Below are 25,707 nucleotides of genomic sequence, written 5' to 3' on the forward strand. Positions count from 1 at the left end.
AATGTGGAAGGAACATACAAACCAGACCTGGACTTCCAAAGGAAGAAGCTGTCAGCTCTTGAGCTGCCTCACTGGCATTTTTAAGGTGTATTATTTACATGCTGGAAAGGAGCCAACCAAAACCTCTCTTAAGAAATTTCTCCCTTACTTACAGAACAAAGTCTACTGCTTTGTGAAAATGAATAATTAAATTCTGAGGTTTGGGCATCTTCATTTATTGCTGAGATCTTGGCATCATCACTTTTCCATATTTGGGGAAAAGGAGAATAAAAGTCAATGCTAAATGATGTACAAAACTAAGATTAGTCTGTTTACCCCAGACTAACTCTTTGGATAAAGGAAAACTATTTTCATGCTTTGCATAAAATATGCATAAAATATGAAGTTGATGCTTTCCAATCTTGATATAATTTTTATAAACCCTCCTCTCTTTTTTAAGCCCATCACAATTAGCACTTTGAGAGTGTTGTGAATCTGCTCTTAACTACCAATAAAAACATTTTAATTAACCAGTGACATTAACCAGGTTAAGTGCCAGGATTCAAGTGAATTGAAAGAAAAGCTGTTTGGATCACTAGAACATGACTTCTGCTAGTCAGAGGGATCCTAAAATGGCGTGACAATGAGTGTGTCTAATGGATGGAGATGTGTTGGTGAAAGGCGTTCCAGCATCTCTGTGGGCAAGTTCCAGAACAGAAAATTAAAAAGGGGGGGAAAAAATATCCCGAAGTAGCAATCAGCTTAATTTATTTATCAATTTTTTACCAAGAAAGAAAGAAGCGAGTGCAGAGTCCATCATGTTTCAGTTTGTCATTCTTGCGGGTATAAATCTTTCTAAACACTGCAGATGTTTTACTGCTGGGGACTCCGAGTCCTGCTGCTCTGGGGACATTTGGCACATGCCGGTGTCGGCTGCTGGTGCGGAGAACGCAGGACACAGCACAGCCCCACGCTGCAGGATGGAGGCTTTCAGCTTGGCAAAGGGTCCCAGTTAGGGCAGGCAATAAAAACACCTCACACAGCTGAAATCCTGCGTGGCTTTGAGATTCTGTCACCTTGGACTGTTAAAGGTGGAGACTTAACAAGTACTAATAGCAAAGTCCTACTTTAAAAAATCAGTGTATCCTTTGTGCAGAGGCAGATTCTCAGTGAGTTACTGCAGGGCTGGGGTACAGGGAAGGTGCCGAGGCAGCGAACACCCACCTCCAATAAAACTCAATATGTCAATGACTGAAAAATAAATCAAATTACTTGGCAAATAAAAATGCGATTCTGTGCCTGCAAGGAAGCTGGCATTTTCCTGGTTATCTTCTCCAAGCCAGGAAGTAGAGACATAAATATGTATGGCATCAGAAATGGCAGCAGAAATGTCTCTTTATCCTTCCCAGTGCAAATCAAGTGCAGGAAAACTACTCCTCTGCAGAGGCCCCTCTCTCTGAAGTGATGCCCTAAGCACAGCTAAGTTCAGAGACACCAGCCAAACTCAGGTCTTACAAAATGAAATGTAGCACACATTGGTTCAGGTATTAACATTGCAGGACATCACTTAAATCTGAATATATTTCTGTATTTTGGTTTAACTGCCTGTTTTAAGTGCACCAAATGCTTTACTTTGAGCTTCCCACACAGACATCTCAGCATTTGTCCCACACAGGGTGCCAGGTTCACAGAATCCTGGATATTGGTTCAGGACACGGCAGGCAAAAAATTTCTTACATGAGTTTTGGCCTCAGCTTAACCCTGTCCAATTCCTATTCTTAAATCTTAGTGGTGCCTCAAACTTCTTTCACTCAAAAATTATTTTGGGCCAATAAAGAAATAGTGAAGCATATCACATCAAGCAAGTTTTTACCAGATTTTTACATCTCACTCTCCTCAGCACAAGCTTTTAGGGGCAACGTTCCTGCAGCTGCTGTAAGTGGGGCTGAGAAACAGCACCTTACAGCCTTTTGTTCCCTGTGTTTCTCCTTAAGAAGAGAGTTGCTGCTTTTCAAACTCATTCTACAACCTAAGCAGCACCTGGGGCCGACGCTGCTCCCAGGGAAGCGTCAGCCCCGCGGTTTCCCAGGTCTCGCTCCGCTCGGGCGCGGTTGTGGTTGCGTTACTTTGTTCCTGCTGCCAGCTCCGTCCCTCTCCAGCCCCCGACACGGAACCAAAGGCTGCAGCTGCCAGCACTGACCCCCTCCCCCCCTGTTCTCAGCATTCCCCCTTTAAAGCTCGTAGTGACCACAGAAAGTACCAGAAGTATTTTGTTGCTATTTGCAGCTGCACACTTCTTGCCCTGACTCCAGTCAACAGACTTGGCAAACCACTTAAATTCAGGGAACAACTGCACGGACACGGTCCTTCCCTGCAGCTGGGGAAGGGCCAAACCCACAGGACAGCTGCTGGAAGCTCAAGGGCTAAGTAAGAGACAAACAATTAATAGGATTTCTTATTAATCTCCAACTTTGATATAAATATATTATTTTTACCTGGCAATTAAAAATCTGCACTATTTTTTCCCAAGGTAAGAAAGTTCCATTACCTTCATTTTGCACATTTAGGCATGACAGGAAGCTCAACGTTTTCCCAGGAAATATGCTACAATAGACATCTTTTCTACTCTCAATCACTGCCTTTCTAGAGAGCTTTTAAGACAGTTCACATTTAACGTGAAAGTAGTAATATACTTTGGTATGTTAGCACAGGGGGTAGAACTTAACTCTAGAACTCTGGTTGTTGGAGCTCACCGAATGCAGGGTTGAAGATACCACTAAGTGGAAGAAAACAAATGTTTTTAGGATTAAAGCTCAAGATCTGAAATACTGAAAAGACTGAAAACTCAAATATTTGTTTCTGTGATACAGGCACTAAGAAGTGACAGACATTGGGTCCATTTCTCTCAAGGGAATGCGTTTTACACCAAAAATATAGAATAAACCCACAGAGCATCAAAAGGATCATGGGAGACAGACAATAGAGTTTTGGAAAAAATGATGACAACACAAAACATCTACAATGTACACACACACCCTGGAAGGTTTATATATGCTCTATATATATTTCAAAGTACACATAAGCTGCCCATGTGGCAGTTTGAGAAAATAGGAATACATCTTGGGAAGGTCATGAAGGAAAAAAACCACAGAGAAAAACAAGAGTTATTTACATTCAATAATTCAGTAGCCTTTAACACCTCTATATACAAACAGGCTCTACATATGTACAGACTGCGCTGGGAGCCGAGTGAAGTTATTCCAAACACAAAAGAAAAATACAAAACCCCTTGATAATTCACTTGAACAAGCATTTACAGGTTGCAGAGATTTCTCCATTTACAAAGAAAATACTACACATGGAACAGAGAACTTGCATCTTTGGGGAACTTGAAGTCCTTACAAGAGGTGTGTATTCCCAATGAACCACACAGCCACTGGAAAAAGTGGAATACTTGCTGTGCAAGGAGGTTGTTAAGGGGTTACAATTGCATTTATCATGCCAGACATATCTTAATTATGAAGCTAGTTAACAAGTCATAATTTAGTTGCTGTCAAGGGACAATTAGAAAAGAAAACCCAAAATCTGGGTTTTCAATTCCCAAATCAACTCAAATATGTACCTTCCCCTCCTGCAGCACAATTCCAAAACCCCCACAGTACAGAAGTGCTGCCATTTTACATGAGCCCTCTGCCCTTTATAGGTTTTATACCCATTTCACATGTACAAAGCATTTTGTATTTCAGTTTGTACAAAGCAGATCAATACCCTCCAAGCAGGAAAACACAGAGACCACCCTTGCCTGGCCTGGTAATTTATGACTTGACAATTGGTCTCTTTTCCCTCCCCAGGAGGATGTTTGTCTCACAGCCAGTGCTGCAAAGGGACACCACTCGCTGTTCCTTACCCATCCAGGGCTATTTATATTCCTTTTCTCCCCAGGTTTTATCAGCAGCTCATGCAGCAAACAAATACTAAAACCCGCACCCCAAGCACCGACTAGGAATTTTCAAGAGAGAAAATGTTGCTGTAGCTTGAAGGCTGTTCTCTTTTTTGGATGTTAACCTTCAAGATGTTGCAACAGTCCAGAGCCATGGCTGCAGCTGTGTTAGTAACTGGATGGCAAAGCCAAGGCAGTGATGGTGCAAGGAGCAGAGAACAGGCAAAGAAGAGCAAGTAGAGGAATGGATTTCTGGAATAGGAACAGCTCCTATGGATCTTGGAAGTACTGTCAGCTTTCTTCCCCTCCAGGGGACACAAGTCCATGGGAAGTTTAAAAGGTTGAAGCAATATAGTGTGGTTTGCTCATCAGTACAGGGAATATCAGACTTGCTCATCCCAACAATGAAAGTGAGCACAACCAGGCTGAGAAGAGCACTTAGGAACTGAGTGTATTTAAATCATTATTAAAAAAAAAAAAAATTTAAAATCACTAATTGTGAATCTACCACTTCCAGAACTATTTTACTGAGGATCAAGACCTAAAATGTTATGTCACCATCTCAGACGGCAGAAGTTTCTACAGCAAATAGCAATTAAGCAGCAGAGACAGGGCAGTCCACACACAGCCTGCTGCAGTAGTCATCTGTCAACACACTCCTCAAAATCCCAGCCCTGCTCCTGGAATGGATGCCAAATACATCCACTGGTGGGTACAGAACACAGGAACAGCCTCCCCCACACCCTGCTCTCTAGAGTTTGCCAGGGCATCACCAGCTCCCAGCGCTATGACAGCACTCAGGCTCCCTTCCCTTGCTCCCAGCGGACTGAAGATCCCCCAACACCGACCACCTGCATTCCTGGTATTTACACAGGTGCAGCAGGACTCGGGGATTTGTTCCAGACCTGCATTTCCAGTTAGTCCCAAGCATGAGCAGGGGGTCATCCCTCCCCACCAGCTCAGGCTGGGAGCTGAGGGAAGCGTGCAAACTTCCTTCCCTGGCAAGCAGGGGCTTGGTGACCACAGAGCTGTGGCACAGGGAGCGTTAACTGAGCCTAGGGAGCAGTAATTCCCTAAGGAACCCACTTCAGCCTCAAGCTGTGGAACTTCAGTCCCGCTCTTTCTGACCCTTGAGTGGCTCACTGAGTGCTTCAGAGGTGCCACACCTGCAGCAATCCTGCTCTGGCAGCTGAGCCTTCCTTAAACAGACATGGAGGTTTAAACAGAGTTTAGTTCTTGCCTCATTAGTGAGTTCAGCCGAGAGATTTGGGCTGCAAGACAGAAGCCTGGTTAGAGCAGCCTGGAAGATGCCAAGTCCTGTCGAATTCCAATTGTACAAACTTGTTAGTATTTTTGGAATATAGTGATTGCCTAAACAAGACTCCACTTCTTGTTAGTACAATAACTTTTATTTGACATCTACAAGATCATTATCTTGTAGTTTTTTGGACAGGTTTATACAATCTCAATTTTTCAATAGTGCAACCTGTGCAAGCAAGAAATGACAAACATTGTCCTTCACTTTCTTATAAACATCTACTATTATAGGCAAAACAAAACTTACCCATATTATAGATAAGTGACTATTCACATTTGTACATTACAATTTCTTTTTAACAGCTCCAGATAAACTCTACAATGTCTTACAACATATTAAACAGTATTCAAGTTACTGGGTAACAGAAACAGCACATACAGCGGAACCCTCAAGTGTTTCCCATTCTCTAATTTACAGCTCAAGTAAGGTTTCATCTTACAAGTGACAAATTAAATTACGTTAATGAAATAAAAAATATAAGATTGTATGCGAGATGGAAGTGAATTTGCACTTAAGTTTCCATAACCACCTCAGATTAAGGAAATGCTTCAATTTAAGGAAAACAGGCATCCAGCCATCTTTGCAGTACACATTAGGAATACCATTAATACATTAAAAATGAACTAATTTTAATTTAAGATGTTTATCACAAAAAGAACATGTTGTAGACTCAAATATATAACTCCCAGGAGAGAACCAGAAAAAATGCAACACCTGGGTATAAACACTATAAAAATGCAATAACCGATGCTGTACAACTAAGATTGTGTTTCTCTCTGAATTCCTGTCTCGTGTGTTTATCCTGTCCATGCCCGTTTCCAAAGACATGCACTGTCAAACAGAAACTGGGAAGGAACCTGAATGCATGATGTGCAACCTCTAGGTTTCATGCTTTTATAAACTCAAATTGAAGAGAAAAACCCAATATATTTTTTCTATATATATACTCAATACATGCATTCGAGATCTCCCACAGCAATGGCATCGATGCACTGCGTTAAACCCTGAGCACTGTATGACAAGATAAAAATAAAGCCTGCTTGGGGATTTTCAAGCATTTTCAAACAAATTGTGGTTTGTAGCTTAAAAGGCCAAAAGTAAAAGCAAACAGGAAGCACTACAGAGAGCATAAGGAAAGACAGATGCACCACCATAAACAACTGCTGGCTTTCAGTTCTACCAACCTTTTTAGATCTCTTTATTCCCAAAGTATTTGAGAGCACACAACTGAACTGAAAAAGTTATATTTCTTTGGAATCTGTCCCTGATTTTTATGCAAGTGATATGCTTTTACAGCCTTTTCCTCAAACACCAAAGTCAACACCTGTAGCTTGTCCTCTTATGCGTTGTTGAGGTTGGTGATGCTCTGGGGGTGGTGCTGCTGCCAGATCTGTTGCTGCTGCACTGCGAGCTGCTGCGACTGGTCGGACGTCGACAGGAGGTTCACGAGGGGCGACACACAATTTGCAGGAATGATCAAACCTGAGAACAGCAACACATCAATGGTTTCATAAACACTGCAACAGTTCGTTCATTAAGACCTCAGGCTGGTGATTCCACCGTTTAATTTATGCAACATTCAACAATGACTGTTTCCAATGTCAGGTCTAATCAGCACAGCCCCAAGTCCTGCTCCTCAGTCCTTCACCATCCTTTAGGCAGTGAAGTGGGAGAAAGAAGTTCCCATTTTGCCTAACAACAAACTTTATTCTCGTGTTACCTGCTGTTACAAGTTGGCTATTTTTGCTTTTCTGGTCTCTCAGAATTACATCACCATGAAAGTTTAAACATGCAAAAACCTACTTCCAACATCCCAGAAAACTGTTACTAGAGGAGAAGCTGCCATGGTACTGGCACATCCACAGGAAGTCCTCATTTAAAAAAACATTTGGAGAGTTCAGCCTCTGAGGTCCCTGTTTTGAGGGCTTCACTATGAGATTTAGTGAAGAGACAATCATCTTCAAGTCATTTTACACACTTTCAGTAGCTCGAAACCCATAAAACCAATTATTTCAAAGGCCTACTATTCATTGACAAAAGTGAAGCCGTTATGATGTCAAGGTAGCTTGGCTGGAGCAGGCTGTGTATGACTTTTTGCTGCAATAAACCCAAAGAACTAAGAGATTAAGTGTTCCAAAGCCTGGCTGAAAAAGAAACCCCCCTTCTTTAACCTGCCTTAACAGTGTTTGAACTGTATTGTATTGTTGAAGACCTGGACTTCTGCTCCTCCCCAGCAGACCTCTGACAAGCCTGTTCTCTTTTAAGCATCTTCACACAAACTCAGCCATGTGGCTGTCAACACAGAGCCACTCACCAGTTACAGCCACCCCCTGCTCCAAGGCGCAGCAGAGCAGCAGCCCATGCACCTACCTACGATCCTCTGCCCATCTTCTGTCCTTAGGCGAACAATTTGCATTTTCACATTTGTGCCACTCACGGAGGCCAGGACTCCTTCCACCTTCGTCCACACGCTCAGCACGGAGCCACACAGGACGTAGTAGGTTCTGCAGCGGAGCCCCACCTCACAGACCAGCCCCAGGCCTGCCTTCTTGCAATTGCCTCTCCTGCAGACAGAGAAAAGCTTTCAAAACCATTCTGCAAACAGAAGTATCTAATTTACTTAAAAATGAGACCTGAAGTTATTTCATGTGCATTCGGAGTCAAGCAAGGGCTGCACACACACTAAGGGAAGGATACTTTGACCACAGGTAATGGTAAAGCTTTGGGAAGGCTTGGCCTAGTTAAGCTCACATGTTCAGAATGCACAGACAGAGCTTTGAGTCTAAGATACCATCATTTAGGTCACCTGAGAACTGGAGTATGTTACAGGACACTGGTATCTGATCAGGGTTATTTCAGAAGCTCCAATATTAATCTGAAACTTCTACCAGTTATGCAGTTCCTCAGGAATTCAGCCATCAGCTGAGTTCAGACACACAAGAGGCAGCAGAGAACAGCTGCTTCTGACATCGTCTCATCTCCAAACACTTCCCCCCCAATAACATTTGAACTATCAGACTACAATACCAGCACAGATTGAGACACTTCAAGCACAAGCTACTCCTGAGTCACTGTACTTCAGCTGAGTGTAATTTATATATTAGCATTCATCTCCTGTATTAGGACTTTAGGGCAAGTGCAAAGCTCGATGTTTTCACTCAGAAGTTGGGTCATTTAAGTGGTCATAGGAAAACTTCCCTTAAGCAAGAAACTCAAGACTTTACAGGAGTGACAGAAGAACAGAAGCAGTGATAAACCAGTCCAAGTGAAACAGTTAAGTTAAAGCACCACGTGCACAAACACTGACCAGTAGGCGTGGGTGCAGGTGTCTGCAGAGGAGTTGTACTGCTCCAGCCAGTGTGGCAGAGCATCCTCAGAAGGTACCTGGAAGAGTCATCCGAAGTGGGAATAAATTGAAACACATCAAAACTTACATAGAATAAAAACAATTTGGTCATTACCATGAGAAAGGAGGGAGCACAGACATCATGATGGTGTAGAGAGGTACAGCATCCTACATTACAGTAATTTTTAACTATTCATCTCAAAGGATGAGCAAAATGCTTAAACACAGCTGAACCTCAGAGCTTTTTCAATAATCCACCTGATCTGAGTTTCCTCAAGTTCTTGCAAATTCAACACTTGCTAGACCCTAAGGAACCTCATCTTTTATTACCATACCACAGGTAACTGATATGCAGAAAGAAGTTCAGAAATGGATACAGGAATGCCAAAATCACATAGACCCGCTTAAAAAGACCCAAATAAAAGCTCTGCTCTGGAGAAAGAAGCCTAGTTTTTGACTTGCTAAAATTATACATAAATACCAAAAAAAGAAAGCCCTTATAATCCTTTTCAAACTTTTCTAAGTTAAACAAGCAAAATTTTCATGGTTACCTTCTTATATTTCTTTTTCAGGTCTGCACATGTTTCTAGTTTGAGTTGTTTCCCAGTATTTGGTCTGTATATTAAAAAAAGCTTCTTTTTAGGATTCACTTCTTTTACTAGAATTGCTGTTTTCTTGTTATTTCTTATCTGGAAAAAAAAAAGACAAACCAAGAACTTCCTAAATTAAAACATGATGAAAATATCTGCTTAAGTGATTCCATATTGTGTTCTTTACAGAGTAATAGGAGTGTGTAATAGTACAACCAAGGACAACAATACACCTCTAGAACACAGTAATCCACATTAGCCTCACAGTGAAACCATAAGACTTCCTGATGCAGGTTTAAGTAAGAGCTGCTGATTTGGGCTGATATTCCTATCAGAAAATACCCTGAGGAGGTAAAAGGGAGAATTTCATACTTAGCGTTAAAAAAAACCTCTCAAAATTAATTTTAATGTAAGACTCAAAGTATTTTGCAAAACTGAACAGTAATTACTTTGAACAGTAAGTTTTTCAGTTTAGCCCCCAAAACCTTCTCTGAACATAATCCAAGAGACAGAAGAATCTCACCTGAAGTGATAAATAAAATCCATCATCTGGACCTGTCTGTTCTGCCCAGATCTTTGTTGCTTCATCCCAAGACATTCCTCTCTCCACACTGATCTACAAGAGAGCAATGCAGGGGTATTTGAGTGGGAGCAGACTTTAAACCAGTTACATAGGAACTGAACACGTTGTAAAAACTTACTGGCAAGTTTCATTAGTTCCTACAGAGATGGTACAGGATTAACTTACTGTGTACAGCTCTACATGTCCAGAGGTAGAATATCCAGGAGTTAAAAACTTCTTAACATCTGCCTTCCTCACCTTCTCATCCCCAGAGCCCAAATCTGGAAAGGAAAGCAGAGTTATTGTGTTGCTCTATTCTCACCGAAGTTCAAGTGATCTGATCTGTGAAACTATTTACTCACCTAAGATGCCCATGTCATATCTTCCATTCTTTTTAGCATTTTGAATAACTGCATTTAACGTGTCAGAGAAGTACTGGAACAAAGCATTCTGCTGATGGACTTCCATACCAAGAATTCGATTCAGAAATTTCCCTATATTGTTGTAATCTTAAAAAAGAATAAGAAATACATGTATTAGGTCAAAGATTAAGTTTGATAACCACAAGCCCTCAATCAGTATTCAAAGACTCTTACAAAGACTATTTAAATACATTCTTCCAGAAATGAAGAAAACATTAAGTTCTACAAAAAAGGTCACTTTTTAGATAGTTACAAGTTGAGTTCTGCTGCTGGGAATCCACTGTCACAACATAAGATATTCCCAGGGACATTCTACAGATACACTGAACACCCAAATACCTTTATCGAGCGTCAGTATTCCAGATCTGTCTTCTACATTTATCAAGCCTACGCCAATCAATCCCTGACGAACATCTAGGAAAGAGAAAGAAGTTAAATCATAGCTGCTTTGCCATCTAAAAATAACCCCATGAAGTAACAGCTTGTTTAGCCATAGGATCCGATTCCAAAGCCTCTGACACCCCTCACTTCCCATTACTTGCAGTTTCTACCTAATCCATCAATAAGCAAGACACAGCTTTGCCTTCCCTCCCTCCAGGAAGCACAGGCAGGGGAAAGCACCAATGGCACCATGCATGAGAACAAGATATTCCAACAGGTAATGGGGAAATGAAGGTAAAGAACTGTTTAGAATACACTGGCCAAGCAGATACAGAACATTCCTTATACTGAGAGTTCACAGATCTGGTTTCATGCGTGAACTTCAAGGTTCAAGCAAAGTGCACAGACTCTCACTGGGTGTTACTCCCATCTGTCTCAGCTGAGCGTTTTAAATTGTAACAGTGTTTTACAGTTCTACAATCATTTAGATTTTCTACATACTGGAGAAGGATCAAAAGGTAGCTATTGCAGCCAGTGCATCATCTTACCTTTGAAGAAGTCTCCAGGAAAATCAGGAGGAGGTGAGACCATTGGGGAGTCCAAGTTCACAATGGATTTCATAACAATCTCCAAAGCATTTCTGCCATACTGTGTAAGAAAAAAAGCTGCTCTATCAATGCCCTCCAGTGTTGGCTCCTCAGCCCCAGGCACACATGGTTTAACAGGTATTTTTAATTCACAATAAAAAGCTTTTCTGTGCAAGAGTGAATTATTACCTTCATGTAGTGTATTTTTTAACTGAAAACAGCTCAGTCTTAATTTTTAATTACCACTGCCAAATTAATCTTTCATTGTGGCTTAAAGGACACACACCATTTACTTAAGACTTTGGTTGTTTGCAAAACCAGAAGAGTGATTTACACACGTGTGTTTCACATGGCTTCACAAACAGAATTATGGGTTACAGAAAGAGGCCTTCCATCAGAAAGTGAGACAGTTAAAGGTAAGAGATGGAAAAGAACCTTCCTCAACAGGTCATTTGTGCAATAAGCACTACAGCAGCACGAGTTCTCCAACAGAAACAGAATTGTCACCTTGTTGTCAAAATTGAATCTGCTGAGGTCTCGAGTTTCTGTAGCCCGTCTGTCCCCGTGGGTGAGGGCTCCCTGTTAAGACACACCAGTAGCATTAAATACAACTTTTAAGACAAATAAATCTAACTTGCATTTTCTCAAGAAGGATCAGACCTCTTGGAACATCTTACCAAGCTCTCCAGTCTTTTTGCAACTATAGATGCAAATCTTTGCTCTCCTGCCAGTTCAGAAATGAGGAACACATACTCTGGAGCAGTCACTTGGTTGGATCTATGAGTTCTTCCTGGATAATTAAGTAGCAGCACATATGTTAGATAAATTCTACTTCACTGAATATTTCTAATAAAATATGAACTGTGAAGAGTAAAGAAAAAAGCTAGAACTTAATCCTGCTAAAAATTAGTTTCTGTTGTAATACAGCAAACAGAAGGCAGCACACACAACTCTGAAAGTTGTGGCGACTTTTATAAAGACACTTCATATGTGAATAAAACTCCGAAGCTGCAGCATAGGCTTGTTTGCGAGGTTTCTTTCAAAGCTTTCAAGACAAGCAGCTATGACCACAGATAAAGCTGATTCTGTTCATGGGTACAGGAGACTGGAGGGGTCCTTAGGAGGTTGCCTACTCAATCTGATTTTCCAGGAGCTAGCACTAAGTTCAGTTGTTATTCCCGAGTCTGCTGGGGAAGGACACGCAGTGAGTGATTTACCAAACTGCTGGATGGCTCTGTCCGCGCTCCAGGGCAGCTCCAGGGTCATGTGAACCCTCCGCCTCTGGTTCTTGGCCCTGCGGTCTGCTTGCAGTGAGATACCAGAGCTGGCAGCCTCCGAGATGATGGCGATGTTCTTTTATTGAGAAAAGAGCTGTTAGTTAGCAATAAATCCAAGACCAAGCTTCAGTTTCCAAAAAAAGGTCTCATTTTACAACTATTACCAAACATGGGTCTGGAATGGCTTCACTGTTACTCACAAGGCAGAGAGAGAGCAGAAAAGGTGTGGCTTTCTGTATCAGAGTTAGAAATGCTAATGAATTTTTCTGAGTGAAAGAAGGGGATTTTGTTTCACTTTTCAACAACTCCCTGTGCAAACAAAGACTCGCCATCACAGAGGGCAGCTCTCCCTGACACTGACCTGTACTTCAGAAGCAAAAGGGGAGGGACACAGACTTGCTCCAGTAGCAAGCCACAGAAAAAACAAAACATTGCTGCTAATGCTGTACAAGGAAGAGGATCCAGCCATTCCAGTGCCTGAATGCATTTGCCTTGAAAGAATGTAAATGTTTGGACTGTGCACAAGTCACTTACAGGAACCAACTCTTTACCCTCAAGTGTCACAACGGACCACACAAGTTCTGCACACGGTGACATTTGCTCCATTTGCCCTCTTGTGGCAGCACGGCCCAAGTGAAGCACCGGGAAGGGCTTCCCCTCCTCCCACCCCCTTCTTTTATCAGCTGCAATTCTACCCTTATTAAGGTCAGGATTTTCTTTCAGAGTGCAATGTTAAGCACAGAAGCCATCACTCCCCCCAGTGTTACTTCTCGATCATTGTTAAGGTTAACACACCCCACCTTTTCCTCTCACCCCTCACTGAAAGTATTCATACAGTGGTATTCCCCATTTCCCAATTTAATTATTTCCTCTTGGAAGGAGATCTGCACAGTGACCCAGATCAAGGAATCAAAGATATGAATCACAAATCTGCCTTTTAAACACATATTGTTTTACAAAACCAGCTTAAAGGTGCCAGCTTTGAATTTGGCACATGGGTGCACACCAAGCACAGGCCTCCCAAGGTCACCCAAACTACAGCCTGACCTTTAAACACACTGGATTTGAAAAACAAAACGCTCAGCAGTGAACTGAAAGTGCTTCTTAACTAGTACTAACAGTACCTGCAAGTCACTGTTGAATAGCTTAGTGTTACTATGGCATCTGGCACATTTTTCTACAGTCTATCTCTTCAAGGATTACCTTATCTCCATCCATGAACCTCTGCTTTTCTGTGATGTTCAGGATTTCAACAGGCACATCGAGTTCAGACCTTGACTCGTAGGAGATGCTGCCATCATCATTGCTCACCACCCTCCCTTTGCGGCCTGTCATCTTTGAAAGGGAACACAAGCTCAGTGTGGCAATACCAAAACTACCCCAGCACCAAAAGCTCCAAGCAATATTATTTATCCACAAACCCACATTAAAATAGTCAGTAATTTACTCCAAGTGCAAAACTACATTAGAGAACGTGGGTTACTTTTTGGTTGATGCCAGTATCTGTTATGTGGAACATGACAGTGCAGATCTATGTAGACATGATGTTGTATTTATTACGCTATTGTTCCTAAGGGATTTACCAGCAGCACTAAAAAAATAAACCAAAGAGCCAGCTTAGGCGGCCACTGATTTTAACAGTCTTTTAAATCACAGTGATGCTGCTTCTTGATAGAAACAGGTAGCTTAAAGACATGTTTCTGAAGTTATTGAGAGATTAATTAATCAGGCTTTTCATCAGCACATAAAGGTTCTTAGTCTCCACTGCCTTGGAGGATGAACTAAAGCTCCTGCCTGTTTAATACACACCAGCTGCAGATTGAGTACAGCCAGTCAGAGAAACAGACCAGAGCAAAGCAAAAGAGTAACTGGTATGATTTACCCAGCTAGAAACTATCCAACCTCAGAGAAATAACAAGTTCACCCACTCAGAGCTCCTCCCTGTATTTTAATACAATTTTCAAGTTTCTCATTCATTCAGAGGCACCCAGCAGAGTAACTTCTACTCCCATCCCTGAGATTAATGTCTGAAATTGATAAACAACCTTTTTAAAAACATACTTTCTTTTCTACGTGTGAACACCAGCCTACCTCTGCAACATTTTCAGGACCACCCAGCTCATCTATAAGCTCATCCAGTGTATTAGGTGGAAGATCTTCAGCCAGCTTTTCCAGTTTATCCAGCAGTTCTTTTTTCATTTGTTGGGCCCTTTCAACAGCATCCTGACTCGTTACAAAGCTGCTGTTTGTGTTACTGTTTGCTGAAACTTAAGAAAGACTCTTTGAGATTTAGAATTTTATTGCCTAACTGCTAGGAAATGAATCAACATCAAAGAAAGCTGTTCTTACCAGACGTGTTGGTACTAGAAGTGGTGGTTCCAACGGTGGAAGTGAAGCAGCTGGGCCGTTTGGATCCCAGACCAGAGGCTAGTAAGGCACTTTGAATAGAATCTGGGTCTATGCTTTTCTTCTTTTTCTTTTCTTTATTTTTTTTATGCTCTTTTCTAATCAACCAGGGATCTGAAGTTAAAAAGTTTAATTTACTAAGCAGCCATCTTTCCCTTTGAAACAATTCTCATTGCATAAAGTGACTTACAAAAGTCTGAATTCCAGTGTACAAAAATCTAATTGAAGTTTCACATTCTACTACTAATTGCAGTCTCCCTGGAACTAAACTACATGCTTAGTAAACACTTATTTGTGGCTCACTGAAATGTTTGGGAAGACTTTCTGCTTACTCTCTGCAAATATGGCTACTTGCTTGATGAAACACTTAGACTGTCTTACCATCTTCATCATCTTCACTGGACTCATCTCTGAATGGGTTGAAGTCATCATCGTCTCCAGAACTCAAAAATTTGGAGCTCTCATTGTCACTTTCTTCATTGTCTGAAGCATCAGACTCACTTTCACTCTCATCAGAGCTGCTTCCTGCAAGGCCACCTGTTTTGCGAGCTTTTTTGGCTTCTCTGCTTATTTCTTCACCTAATTCCACCATCCCAGAAGAAAAACAAGTTAGTTTAAACCTTGTAGTCTGCACACTTTGAGGTCTGTTTTACCATACAAACTAGAAAAATATTCAACTGTTGAAAACAAAACTATTTAAAAGAATCTAAGTTTTAAGCAAGACCTCTCTCCCAAGTTTTTTATGATCACCTACTTTCAAGACCATCAGTTTGGGAAGGGGGTGCTATTAGGCTTCTCTTCACTGAGCCTCAAGACAAAGAAAGCTATTTGAGTGACTACATCAGGAATTGGTCTGACACATGGAAGGCATTTTGGGATATGGTTCCATAGCAGATCAACCCAATTTTGAGCAGAATTAACTAAAATTCACAGGTTATATTGCTTCAGCAGCAATATAGCATCTATTAATGGCAATCTCTAACAGCAGCCTTAAGAAACCTGCAATACATCAATACATGCTCCCTCATGGATGACTACAGATACTCCTTTTTTTTGTCCCCTCAAAGTTCACTCTTAGGCAGCTCTGAAGTTGACTTTTTCATTGTGGCATTAGTGTAGCAACTTAAGCATTACCTTTTCGTTTCTTTATTTTGTTCTCCTTGCAAGGGCTGTCTCGGGGTGAATTGTTATTACTTTGAGCAGTCAGGTCAATTCCCAACAAGCTAAACAGCTTCTTCCTGTCAGGAGCTGGAAAGTGCTTTTCAATAAGAGACTGGAATACTCCTCTGTTAAAAAAAAAAAAAAAAAAAAAAGGGGGTTGCTCAGCAGAATTTGCATTTATTTGAAGTATAAACCTGTAACATTTAACAGCTTGACTTCTCTGAAGAATGACTCTGTGTGAGTGCAGCTGGGCACTCTGTAGTATCACCCACATTATTGTAGTTGTCACCTTCTTGAAAGCAGGAGACATTTATTTTACAGCACTGCTATAACTTGTTAAATCTGTTTTAGGTAACAAGTAGCATTGCTACTGCCATTTTTTACTGCTCAATTTAAGTAAAAGATTAAGTTAACTTATTAAGATCTTCTGCAAGGCAGTCTCAGGATTGGCTCTGGTCCATCTGATCAAAGAGGGAAGTCATGGTCTGTAACTTGCTCTGGTATAAATGCAGCACACACTTGGCAGGTCTCCCCGTCCCCCCAGTTTGAGTGGAACAGTACAAGCTGTTCACACCCGAAAGCATCAGTTTGAAATGCCAGGAGAACTAGGAACTAACCCCTGCCTCACCTGAGCAGTGCTGCCAGATTTTAGGTACAGGCATCTTCAGTAAAAAACATCAGTACTAAGAGATTCCCAACCTTCTGTGCACTGATGCACATTTGACACACAGAAGGACAAATAACTACACACACACACTAAGCTGGATGAAGGTTAGTTTTGTAAACAATATTTTTAAAATTCAGTCTTACTTTGCTGTAGAAACAAAGTCATTCAGTTCCCCACCACCTTCCTCCAAAGCTTCCAATGTTCTTGCTTCTCCTGTTGACTGCAGGCCAATGACAACACACTGAAGGACAAATGAATACCAGACACTGTCACTATGACTGAACTGTAAGATTATTTTGCCTGAATTTCAGCTCAATAAATACCATTAAGTACAAAAGCATGCTCCTACTATGGCTGAAAATATTTGTATTACACAAAAAAAAAATTGCATTTAAAATAAATGTTTAAAAATAAGTCTTGATCAACCTACTTTGCCATTCTTGATTTCTTCCCGAGCCAGCTGCACCACCCTCTTCACCTTAGAGGCTATGCAAAGGTACTTGAAAAACCTCTGGTGAGCTGACCAGAACTGACCCCACATGGACTTTTTCATTCGCTGCTCTGCATCGATGAGATCGGCCGCTTGCTGAAACCTCTCTCGAGCACTGACCCACTGAACAAGAAAAGGAGCATTCAAGTTTCGACCAACTTCAACCTCTCAGAACTCAACAGAGAAAGCAAATTTAAAATGGGGTTCTTACCAGTTTCACAGATTTATTGTACATTTTAACATATTCCTGTGAGAGCAGAACTTCATCGATTTTGAAAGTTACACCTGAAAAACTCAACTGTCTGGCTATGTACATTCCTCTCAGCTTCATATCCATAGCAACTATTTCCATGGCACCAACACCTCTAAAATAAAGGAACAAGTTCAGTCCATATTAGAATTTTCAAGAGCAAGGATTTGTTAAAAAAAAAAAAGCCTCAAAACACAACCTCAAGTACTTTAGAAAAAAAGCAGCCTACAAAAGTGAATATATTTTTGAAATAATTTGAAATTTAGTCTTTACATAAAAGTGTATCCCTGCCTTGTAAATTTAAAGTGTATCCCAAGAGGTAAAACTCGGTTACTTTGTTTCCAAATGACCTAGGATGCATTAGGCGACAGTAACTTACAAACTGTAACTGGATAATGAAGTTGATCCAAATATTAGCTAGTTCTTGCAATCTAACTTTATAAAATGCTGATTATTTTAAATAGTACAAACTGGTTTAAGTTATTCAGATTTATGCTGGTATGAAAATAATTTAATTAGTAAATAACTTCAGTTCTCTGCAACAGCAACACACCTTGAGAGCATAGAAGTCACCTGCAAAACAGGTGACTTTGCTACTCACAGGCTTGAGGCTGTAACTTCATTACTGCTCATTTGATACGTACTCAGTAATGAAGTGAGGCTACACTCACAGAGTCCAGAAAAACCAAGCATCATGTAGATGGTGAACAAGATGCATCCTAAGCCCTATTGTGGCATTCTGAAGTGTTCAAAATTGTTTTTAAGTAGGCAAAGCAAGATGCTCACCCACCACAGAACGCAGCAGCGGCGTTTTCTACTGGCCTCTTACATTTAGTATTATTAGTATGTTCTGACACACAAAGTACCTTGTAACAGCACAAAGAATTTCCCCGAACTGAGGTTCTTATGCCAGTAAGCACAAGATTTCCTCCTGTTAAATTGCTGAAGATGAATGCATAAACATCAGAGGCTTTCTACAAATAGTGAGCCATTGGCTACACTGAGCATACTCAGTACAATACAGGCTGTTTTCATGGGGAGCAGCAAAGTATTTTGCTTTCCTAACACCCACATTTTTGAGAGGGCTCTTTTCCCAGAAAGCTTTTAAAGCCCTCAAATTTTTCTGTGAACAAGGGAAGCATCTTATTTTTCACCACTTATGATAAATTACATTTCTGCTAGATTTAGAAGGCAGAGTTCTTAGCGTGACAGGACATGTTTGCAGAGGACAAGACAGTGAAGACAAGGAACTGGGGAGCACAGTCAGCCACAACCCTGAGCATTCTTGCTGTAGGTCTTTGAAATATTACCTTCTTTCAACAGCCTGAATAAAGTCACTGAATTCCCTAAATGGAGTTCCTTCACCCCATATTCCAAGACGGTTCATATATGCCATGTTTCTTGGCTCTGATGCACCTAGAAGAAGAAAACAAGTCTGTACCAGTGCTAGCAAAACCATCCAGAGACATTTAATGCAAACCCAGCAGTACATACCTGTGGCACTGGCATAAACAACCCTGGCTTTTGGAAGTTTATTTTGAAGTTCCAATACAGCCAGACCTGTTTTTGTTGGTTTTGATGAACCAACAGGACACAGATTCTTTGCTTTATGACACTCATCAAATACTATCTGAACCGTAATTTAGGAAAAAACTTTGTCCCACTTATTTTTAAAATGGAGAGTTAGAACAGAAGGCAAGAAAATCTACTACTTACAATGGGTGGCAGGTGCAAATTGTAAACTCAAGAAGACACTAGTCACTTTAACTAAAAACCTTGAAAAAAGTTTAATAGTAAGTATTTAGGAGCAAAATTGCCAACACTTGAATTCTTGAAAATGCTGGTGATATTCCAAATATATATTTAAATAAGTCTGTAAAAAATATCAGTGTAAACTGATATTAGTTCTTAAGGATAATAGTTTAATATTATGGGTTTGATATAGAAAAAACCAGAAGCTTCACTTTTGTGCCAGAGCTGTGTAGCAACAAGTTAATGGTAATATGGCACAAAGTTTGTAAAACTGCAAGTCCAATGTCAGAGCATGCCCACAACTGATTGCCATTACAAATAGGGAATAGCTACAAATCTTTAAAAATGTAAGTTAAACAGCAATTTGATTATAAGCAAATGAACTCCAGAAAAAGGATACAACTCCATCAAAGTCTTCGCCACACCAGTGAAGAAGCTGCTTTAATCTGGTTTTGTATTTACCACCAGACTGACTTTCCCCGATAAGAGAAGAATAGGTAGCAAAGATGACACCTTTCTTCACACTTCCATTATGTTTGGAAGAAATCTTCCCATACTTGAACTGCAATTAAGAGCAATTACAGAAATTATTCAAGAGAGACCCCTCCCCAGTCCCACCCACCAGATGATTAAGGGATGCTGGTGGTCTTAACCTTAAAAGTGTGAACACTTGGAGCCACCCATAACCCCACACCATGATCAGGGCACAGCTGGCACATGGCAATGTGGTTAAGGGGTTATACAGGGCCTTACTTAAACATTTACTTAAGCAAGACTAAATCTGAGGCTTCAAAAGCTTAGCAGACACATTCTTTGGCTACATGGTTTCCTTCATTTAAATACAACGCAGATTTTAGTTTCAATGTATCCCTCAAGTGTATTTACCACTGCTACTGTAAATGATGACGTCTAAAGCTTTATTTTAGAAATTAAGAATTCACAAAGCAAAAATACCAACTTAAACCAAACTTTTAAGGTCAAGTGAATTCAACCAGTAATCACACTTCACAATTTAAGCAGCTAATCCAGAGCAGAGGCAGTGTCTCCAAAAATAACTGCACACACCACTGCTGCTTTAATAAATCACTGAGCAAGTCTATTATTCAAGTATTACACATAAAATGCATTACATATAAAATATGCACTGAGAGATAGAAAGGAAAAAACTTCAAATGCTACAAAGCTTTAAAGATGTAAAGGATATTTCAACTTCTACAAAATACTCTACTAGTAGTGTCAGTAGTGGCTTGAAGTGTAATTTTTTTTTAAAAAGCACACATGCTAAGACTTAATCCTACAAGGGGCCTATTTACATGATTAACTTGAAGCTCTGTGTGGTTCTTTGTAAGATTAAGGCCTGTCAAACAAGACCTAGACAGCAAATTTATTGAAATTAGTACATTCTTGCTCTTAAAACAGTCAACATGCACAACTCGTCACACAAGCGTACCTAAAGGTCTGCCTCAACTGTACATAGTAAAAAGTTTCCACACCTTGTTTAATGAATGCACCAATATGTTTTTTGCTCCAATATCTCTCAAATCTCTTTCAGCATCGTATTTCAGATCATTTGAAACGCTAAACCTGAAGATATAAAACAAAGCACATTCTGTAAGTTACAGCAGAAGCTCAAAAGGCAGTTGCTAGAGCATTTGTCAGAAGACAGATGACCCTGAATTTAAGTCATAGAGTCACTAGAGTGTCTGCTCTAACAAATCCTGACACACTTACCAGACTGCTCTTTTTCTGCCTAACAAGTAATTTTCATAGATTATTCCAGCTATGGTCCTTCCTTTTCCTACACCAGCACCATCACCTATCAAGAATCCAGCTCTGTCTCCATTGGGCAGGAATGTTTCATGTTGCTGTAGGAGAAAGAACAAAAAACTTGTACCCATTCTCCAGAACACATCACAGGGGATTGTCAGAAAAGAGCAAACATAAGAAACATCCTATTGGAGGAGACTAGTGATCCAAGCAAACTCCTGGAAGCAGGAAGAGGGGATTTATTTAGGGACAGCAGAGCACCCTAACTGCATTATGTGATCCATTCTCTCCTCAGCACACAGAACTACTCTAAGTATCTGTCCAATATTTTGTGTCTTTTCCTAACCCACTGATATCCACCTGCAGAGCCTTTTGTAGCAGCAAGACCCAGACATCCACAGCCTGTGGAATGCAGTATTCTGAATCTACCCATTTTAAACCAATCTCCTGTCAGTGACACCAAGTCCTGCTTTGCTCTTGGTTTTGTGTGCTATCACTTCTTGATTATCTTAACCCTGATTTCATTCCCATTCCTTTCTCTCCTCTCCAGCCCCACGTGTCACAGCTGTGTCAGTCTCTTTTCAGGAGGCAATTTTTTCCCTCCTGTGATCATTTTAGTTGTCCTCTAACTCCACTACCTCCCTCCTCAGCACGCAGAGCGCTGCACACACATCTGGGGTGGGCACACTGAAGTTTAATCCAGCAGCAAAATAACATCCAGTCCTGTTCTATATACCCTTCCCAAGGATGTTGAACAGGCCTGGCTTTCTCAGCCTGCTGCTACTGCAGCCATTAAGTTATTTCAGAGAAATAAAAATGACTAACATGTTCTTTCTGAGTTTTAAGACAGTTGGAGATCAGCATCATGGCAGTGGTTTAGAAGAAGTTTTCCTAGGTGTATTACCTCACATTTATCTGAGCTAAAGCTCACCTGCCATCTTCTAATGAAGCTCAAACCTTTAAGCTCTTATTATTTTATCTCCCTGTAAAACTGACATAGCTGCACTTGTCAGATAGCAGTTTTTCTTCTTAAATTCTCTGTTAGCTTTTAAGCTGCACTGATGTCTGGCATACCTGGGCTGCGTAAGTGATTGCTTCGAGTTGCAAAGCTGACAACCAGCCACTGTCAATCGTTTCTTCTGATATTGATGTCTGGTACCACACATCAGGAGGAGTCACACTGGATAACGAGCTGGTTTCCACTACTGGGTCAGGATGACGTAGACCAATTTTTACTGGTTGAGAAAGAAGGGGAAGGAAGGCAGAAGATGAAAATATAATACAAAGTTCTGTTGCTGCAGCACGAGTTATTATATTTACCCAAACAAATTACAATTGTGATTGCAAAGGCTGAACTCAACAAGTATGTTTCATTGCAACAATCTGTCAAGTGTTAAACTGCACTGCATATGAAGGAACACATTAATCTGAATTTATAACTGCAATCTTAACTTTCTCTTCTCGCCACCTTCCCTCTCTTTTTATGAAGAGAGATAAAACTCACTTAACAGAAAATTGAAGTATTTGTGTACTTGACTCGTTTGAGAAAAAACCAGTCTGAACCTTGTCTGCCCAAAAGGCCAGAAGCAGCCTCAGGATGCCAGAATCAAAAGCAGCATTCTCCTCACTATTTATATAGTGCCATTTTAAAGCAGAATGAGAAAAGATTTAGAACAGACATGGTTTAATTGCTGACAGATCTCATCAGTAACAATAAAAATTAATCATTTAGCTACAAACTCCCTGCAAATTTTTGCCTTGCTTTTACAGCAAGTCACTGTATTTAGGAAACAAGGTAACAGCTTGTTGTAAATGGGTACAAAAAAGAAAAGAGAAAAAAGAGGAGATGGCAATTAACAGTAGTAAAAGATTCACTCAAAAAACAACTAAGAGCCATTTCTAAGTAGTCAGCCAGGAACAATGCAGGAAGAATGTGCTTAGGGTGATTTCACACCAAAAGACTCAAACTAGATTCCTAAGTGTAGCAGTGAGCACTTAATTCCTTTATGAAATTTCCTCTGCTGAGGCACGAGGCATCTTAACAGAGGCAAAAAAAAAAGAGCCTGATCTTGGTTCATCATTCATATCTGCGAAACAAGTACTGCTCAAAGATACACTGAAGAATTCCTCTTCTATTTAAAAATCCACTTATTGTCCAAATCTAAGTGCTACAGAAGATAAATTTCCTAGGAAAACACAACACATTCAGGCCCTGTTAACTTCAGACAGTATCTATTTTCTGTGTTAGTAATTACAAAAGAGTAAATAAACTAACTCTCAAAGCATTCAGCCTTTTGATGTAACAAAAGATCAGGTCATACATTTTATTGGCATATATTCAGCGTAGGTCTCTGCATGGCCCATTTCTTCTTCATCTTCTTCCTCGGGTTCCTCCTCTTCTTTTACTGCTGGCACTTTCTAGAACAGAGAAAGAAATACCTGTGTTAGTCAAACAGCACATTGTTAATATTCCATCTCGTGGAAACTAACATGAGAAAGGAAATGAGGACAAACTTGCACTTCAATGTTTTAACACATGTAGGGAACAAAACAGCGAATCACTGGGGAAACTACAGACAAGTGCAGATTTCTCACACTCTAAACAACCCTCTAAAGACACAAAGTCGGGAAACTTCCTCTCCTTTGCAAGCAGATCAAATACTCCAAACCCACATAAGCAGAATTGAAAACAAACCTCTTCTTACAGCATATTAAAACCAGACTATGACTTTAAAAAATTGCCTTGAAAACACAACAGCCCCCATGTTCAAGTACTCCTCTGAAGTCTCCTGCAGTTTCACTTTTGTGACATCATTTCACAACTTTATAGTCAAATAGTCAGTTCCACCCAGTATCCTCTGAAACCTGACAGTTACCCATTCACTGTGACCCTGATCAATGTAAATATTTATATATTTGTAAAGCACTTCATAGATGAAAAATCAAACATCTTCCACAACTACTAATGTCTAATAGAAAAGTGATCTGAAAAACCCTTTTGGTATGCCAGTCACTGAGGAGCACAGTTCTTCCCAAACCTCAGCCTGAGTCTAGCTAGCAGTGAAGATGCAAAACTCAAGTGTTTACAGCATCAGAATGTAATTTTATTACATTTAGGAAATTGAATGATACTCAATTTACATCTTCAACTGCCCAGAAGGACAGCCATGCTAGAGGGAAGTCTTTTAGTTTCCTCATCACTAGTTATTTTAAAAGAAAATGTCTTAACCCAGAGGAAATGCTATGCTTATCACCTTTACTCAGAGCCACACCCTTCCTGGCCCACACCAGGTTCTGCTAAGGACAGTAATTTCTTGTAATTGTCATTTACTATCCAAGTCTGCTCTACACAGCTGTTAACTTCACTCATCTAACCAACTTTCATCTAGTGGAGCAACTGACCTTTTGAACAAACAGATGCACTTGACAGTTCCACCACACACAAGACAAGTATGAGTAACTCCTGAAACTGGTCACAACTGTTTATGGCCAGCAACACATTTGTTTGGCAAATGACTCATTTGTGCCACTTACCACAGTAGGTGAAAAACTTCTCATTTTAATGTCATTTATCCATATTCTTGCTACCTCTTTTGTGGAAGCCTCCTTCTTCACTGCACCATTGCTTAGGTCAGCTGCAAAAGAAAAGCTGTGGTTTACAGGAATTCCCTCCAAACATCAACTCAGATCAACATGCTGCTCTATTAATGAGCTGGAAGAGAAGTTTAAAGAATCCAGTAGCACACTGATGCTTCAAGAACACAATCAATCAATACTCCTGCCCAAATTAACGAGTCTGAGCAAGGAGTTAAATCCTGTTACTCCTTTGACTGAAGGAACTTCCCATGCAATGCCACTGTGTCCATGAAGAACTAACCAGAAAGGCCAACGTTTCAACAGAAATGAACTTACCTGGTGTGGTGGCACTCACCACCTTAGGAGAAACTACCATTAGTTCTGTAAAACAAAAGGTCAACACTTTGGACTCAGTTGTTTGAGGTTTGTAACAGGATCCTTTAAGAAGACCATTTATTAACCTTCCTGTCCTCAGTCACATTTGCAAGCAACTAGGAATAGGGCTCAGTACAGAACTACAATAATTTGCATAAGGATGGATGCAAAACATTGAAAGCAGCTGTCAAGCTTCCATCATGTCAATGTATGTAATAAACTTAGCATAATTGCCCCTAAAAACAATTAGGACAGTTGCACAAATAAATGTTTTCCTCAAAGACATTGCATAATTTAACTTCTTAATATTTTTCCATCTAGAACTCCTGCTGCCTGAATTATATGAAAAGACCATTTTCCTTTCAAGACCTTCTCTCTGCTACAAGTATTTGCCATTTTTTTAATAAACATGAGGAAAGATCCAGAGACACAGGAACACAAATAAGATTAGGAATGCAGTTCTAGAAGTTGCAGGTCTCCTTTTCACTTTATACAGCAGCTACAGATTCAATTGTTTTCTGCAGCTGGGCCACTCTACCAGTTATTGTGTGTTGGTATCACCTATTCTGTGCTTCTCTGAGTTTTCACTTGATTTAATAGGACTGATTTATCCCTGTTCACTTTCTCCCCTCCTCTTCCTCACTTCCTTTACTCCCTGCCCCAACTTCAGTTCATGTCCTAACTTGGGTTTTGGCAACCACTCCCTAGGAGAAGCAACGACATGAGGAGGGACATTCTGCTTTTTGTTTCAGTTCCAACAGACAGCTCCTATACTGCACTCCCTCTGCATACAGAAAAATAGGTTATGCCAACCACACCTCTAAAATCAGCAAAGCTTGTTTCAGAGACAATGACAATAAC

General features: G+C 40.5%; 1 protein-coding gene across 2 annotated transcripts in view; it reads right to left on the reverse strand.

The window, feature by feature from the left end:
* Positions 1-2,996: 2,996 nt before the first annotated feature.
* Positions 2,997-25,707, reverse strand: part of SBNO1 (strawberry notch homolog 1) — a 31,800-nt gene continuing 9,089 nt past the window's right edge. For both annotated transcript variants that reach the window (XM_032127625.1, XM_032127626.1), the window contains exons 5-32: positions 24,430-24,530; positions 23,217-23,313; positions 21,970-22,130; positions 20,860-20,993; positions 20,622-20,712; positions 19,529-19,690; positions 18,871-19,006; positions 18,687-18,792; positions 17,338-17,491; positions 17,067-17,249; positions 16,780-16,877; positions 15,943-16,094; positions 15,190-15,387; positions 14,752-14,922; positions 14,494-14,669; positions 13,606-13,737; positions 12,343-12,478; positions 11,803-11,915; positions 11,633-11,704; positions 11,087-11,186; positions 10,497-10,571; positions 10,098-10,244; positions 9,922-10,016; positions 9,697-9,789; positions 9,135-9,272; positions 8,545-8,621; positions 7,608-7,801; positions 2,997-6,719 (exon numbers count right to left, since the gene is read on the reverse strand). In XM_032127625.1, the coding sequence (XP_031983516.1) occupies positions 6,577-6,719; positions 7,608-7,801; positions 8,545-8,621; positions 9,135-9,272; positions 9,697-9,789; positions 9,922-10,016; positions 10,098-10,244; positions 10,497-10,571; positions 11,087-11,186; positions 11,633-11,704; positions 11,803-11,915; positions 12,343-12,478; positions 13,606-13,737; positions 14,494-14,669; positions 14,752-14,922; positions 15,190-15,387; positions 15,943-16,094; positions 16,780-16,877; positions 17,067-17,249; positions 17,338-17,491; positions 18,687-18,792; positions 18,871-19,006; positions 19,529-19,690; positions 20,622-20,712; positions 20,860-20,993; positions 21,970-22,130; positions 23,217-23,313; positions 24,430-24,530 (3,635 nt within the window). In that variant the 3' untranslated portion in view covers positions 2,997-6,576. The remainder of the gene's footprint in view (positions 6,720-7,607; positions 7,802-8,544; positions 8,622-9,134; positions 9,273-9,696; positions 9,790-9,921; positions 10,017-10,097; positions 10,245-10,496; positions 10,572-11,086; positions 11,187-11,632; positions 11,705-11,802; positions 11,916-12,342; positions 12,479-13,605; positions 13,738-14,493; positions 14,670-14,751; positions 14,923-15,189; positions 15,388-15,942; positions 16,095-16,779; positions 16,878-17,066; positions 17,250-17,337; positions 17,492-18,686; positions 18,793-18,870; positions 19,007-19,528; positions 19,691-20,621; positions 20,713-20,859; positions 20,994-21,969; positions 22,131-23,216; positions 23,314-24,429; positions 24,531-25,707) is intronic.

This window comes from Corvus moneduloides, chromosome 18, assembly GCF_009650955.1.
Source record: "Corvus moneduloides isolate bCorMon1 chromosome 18, bCorMon1.pri, whole genome shotgun sequence".
Classification (NCBI taxonomy): domain Eukaryota; kingdom Metazoa; phylum Chordata; class Aves; order Passeriformes; family Corvidae; genus Corvus; species Corvus moneduloides.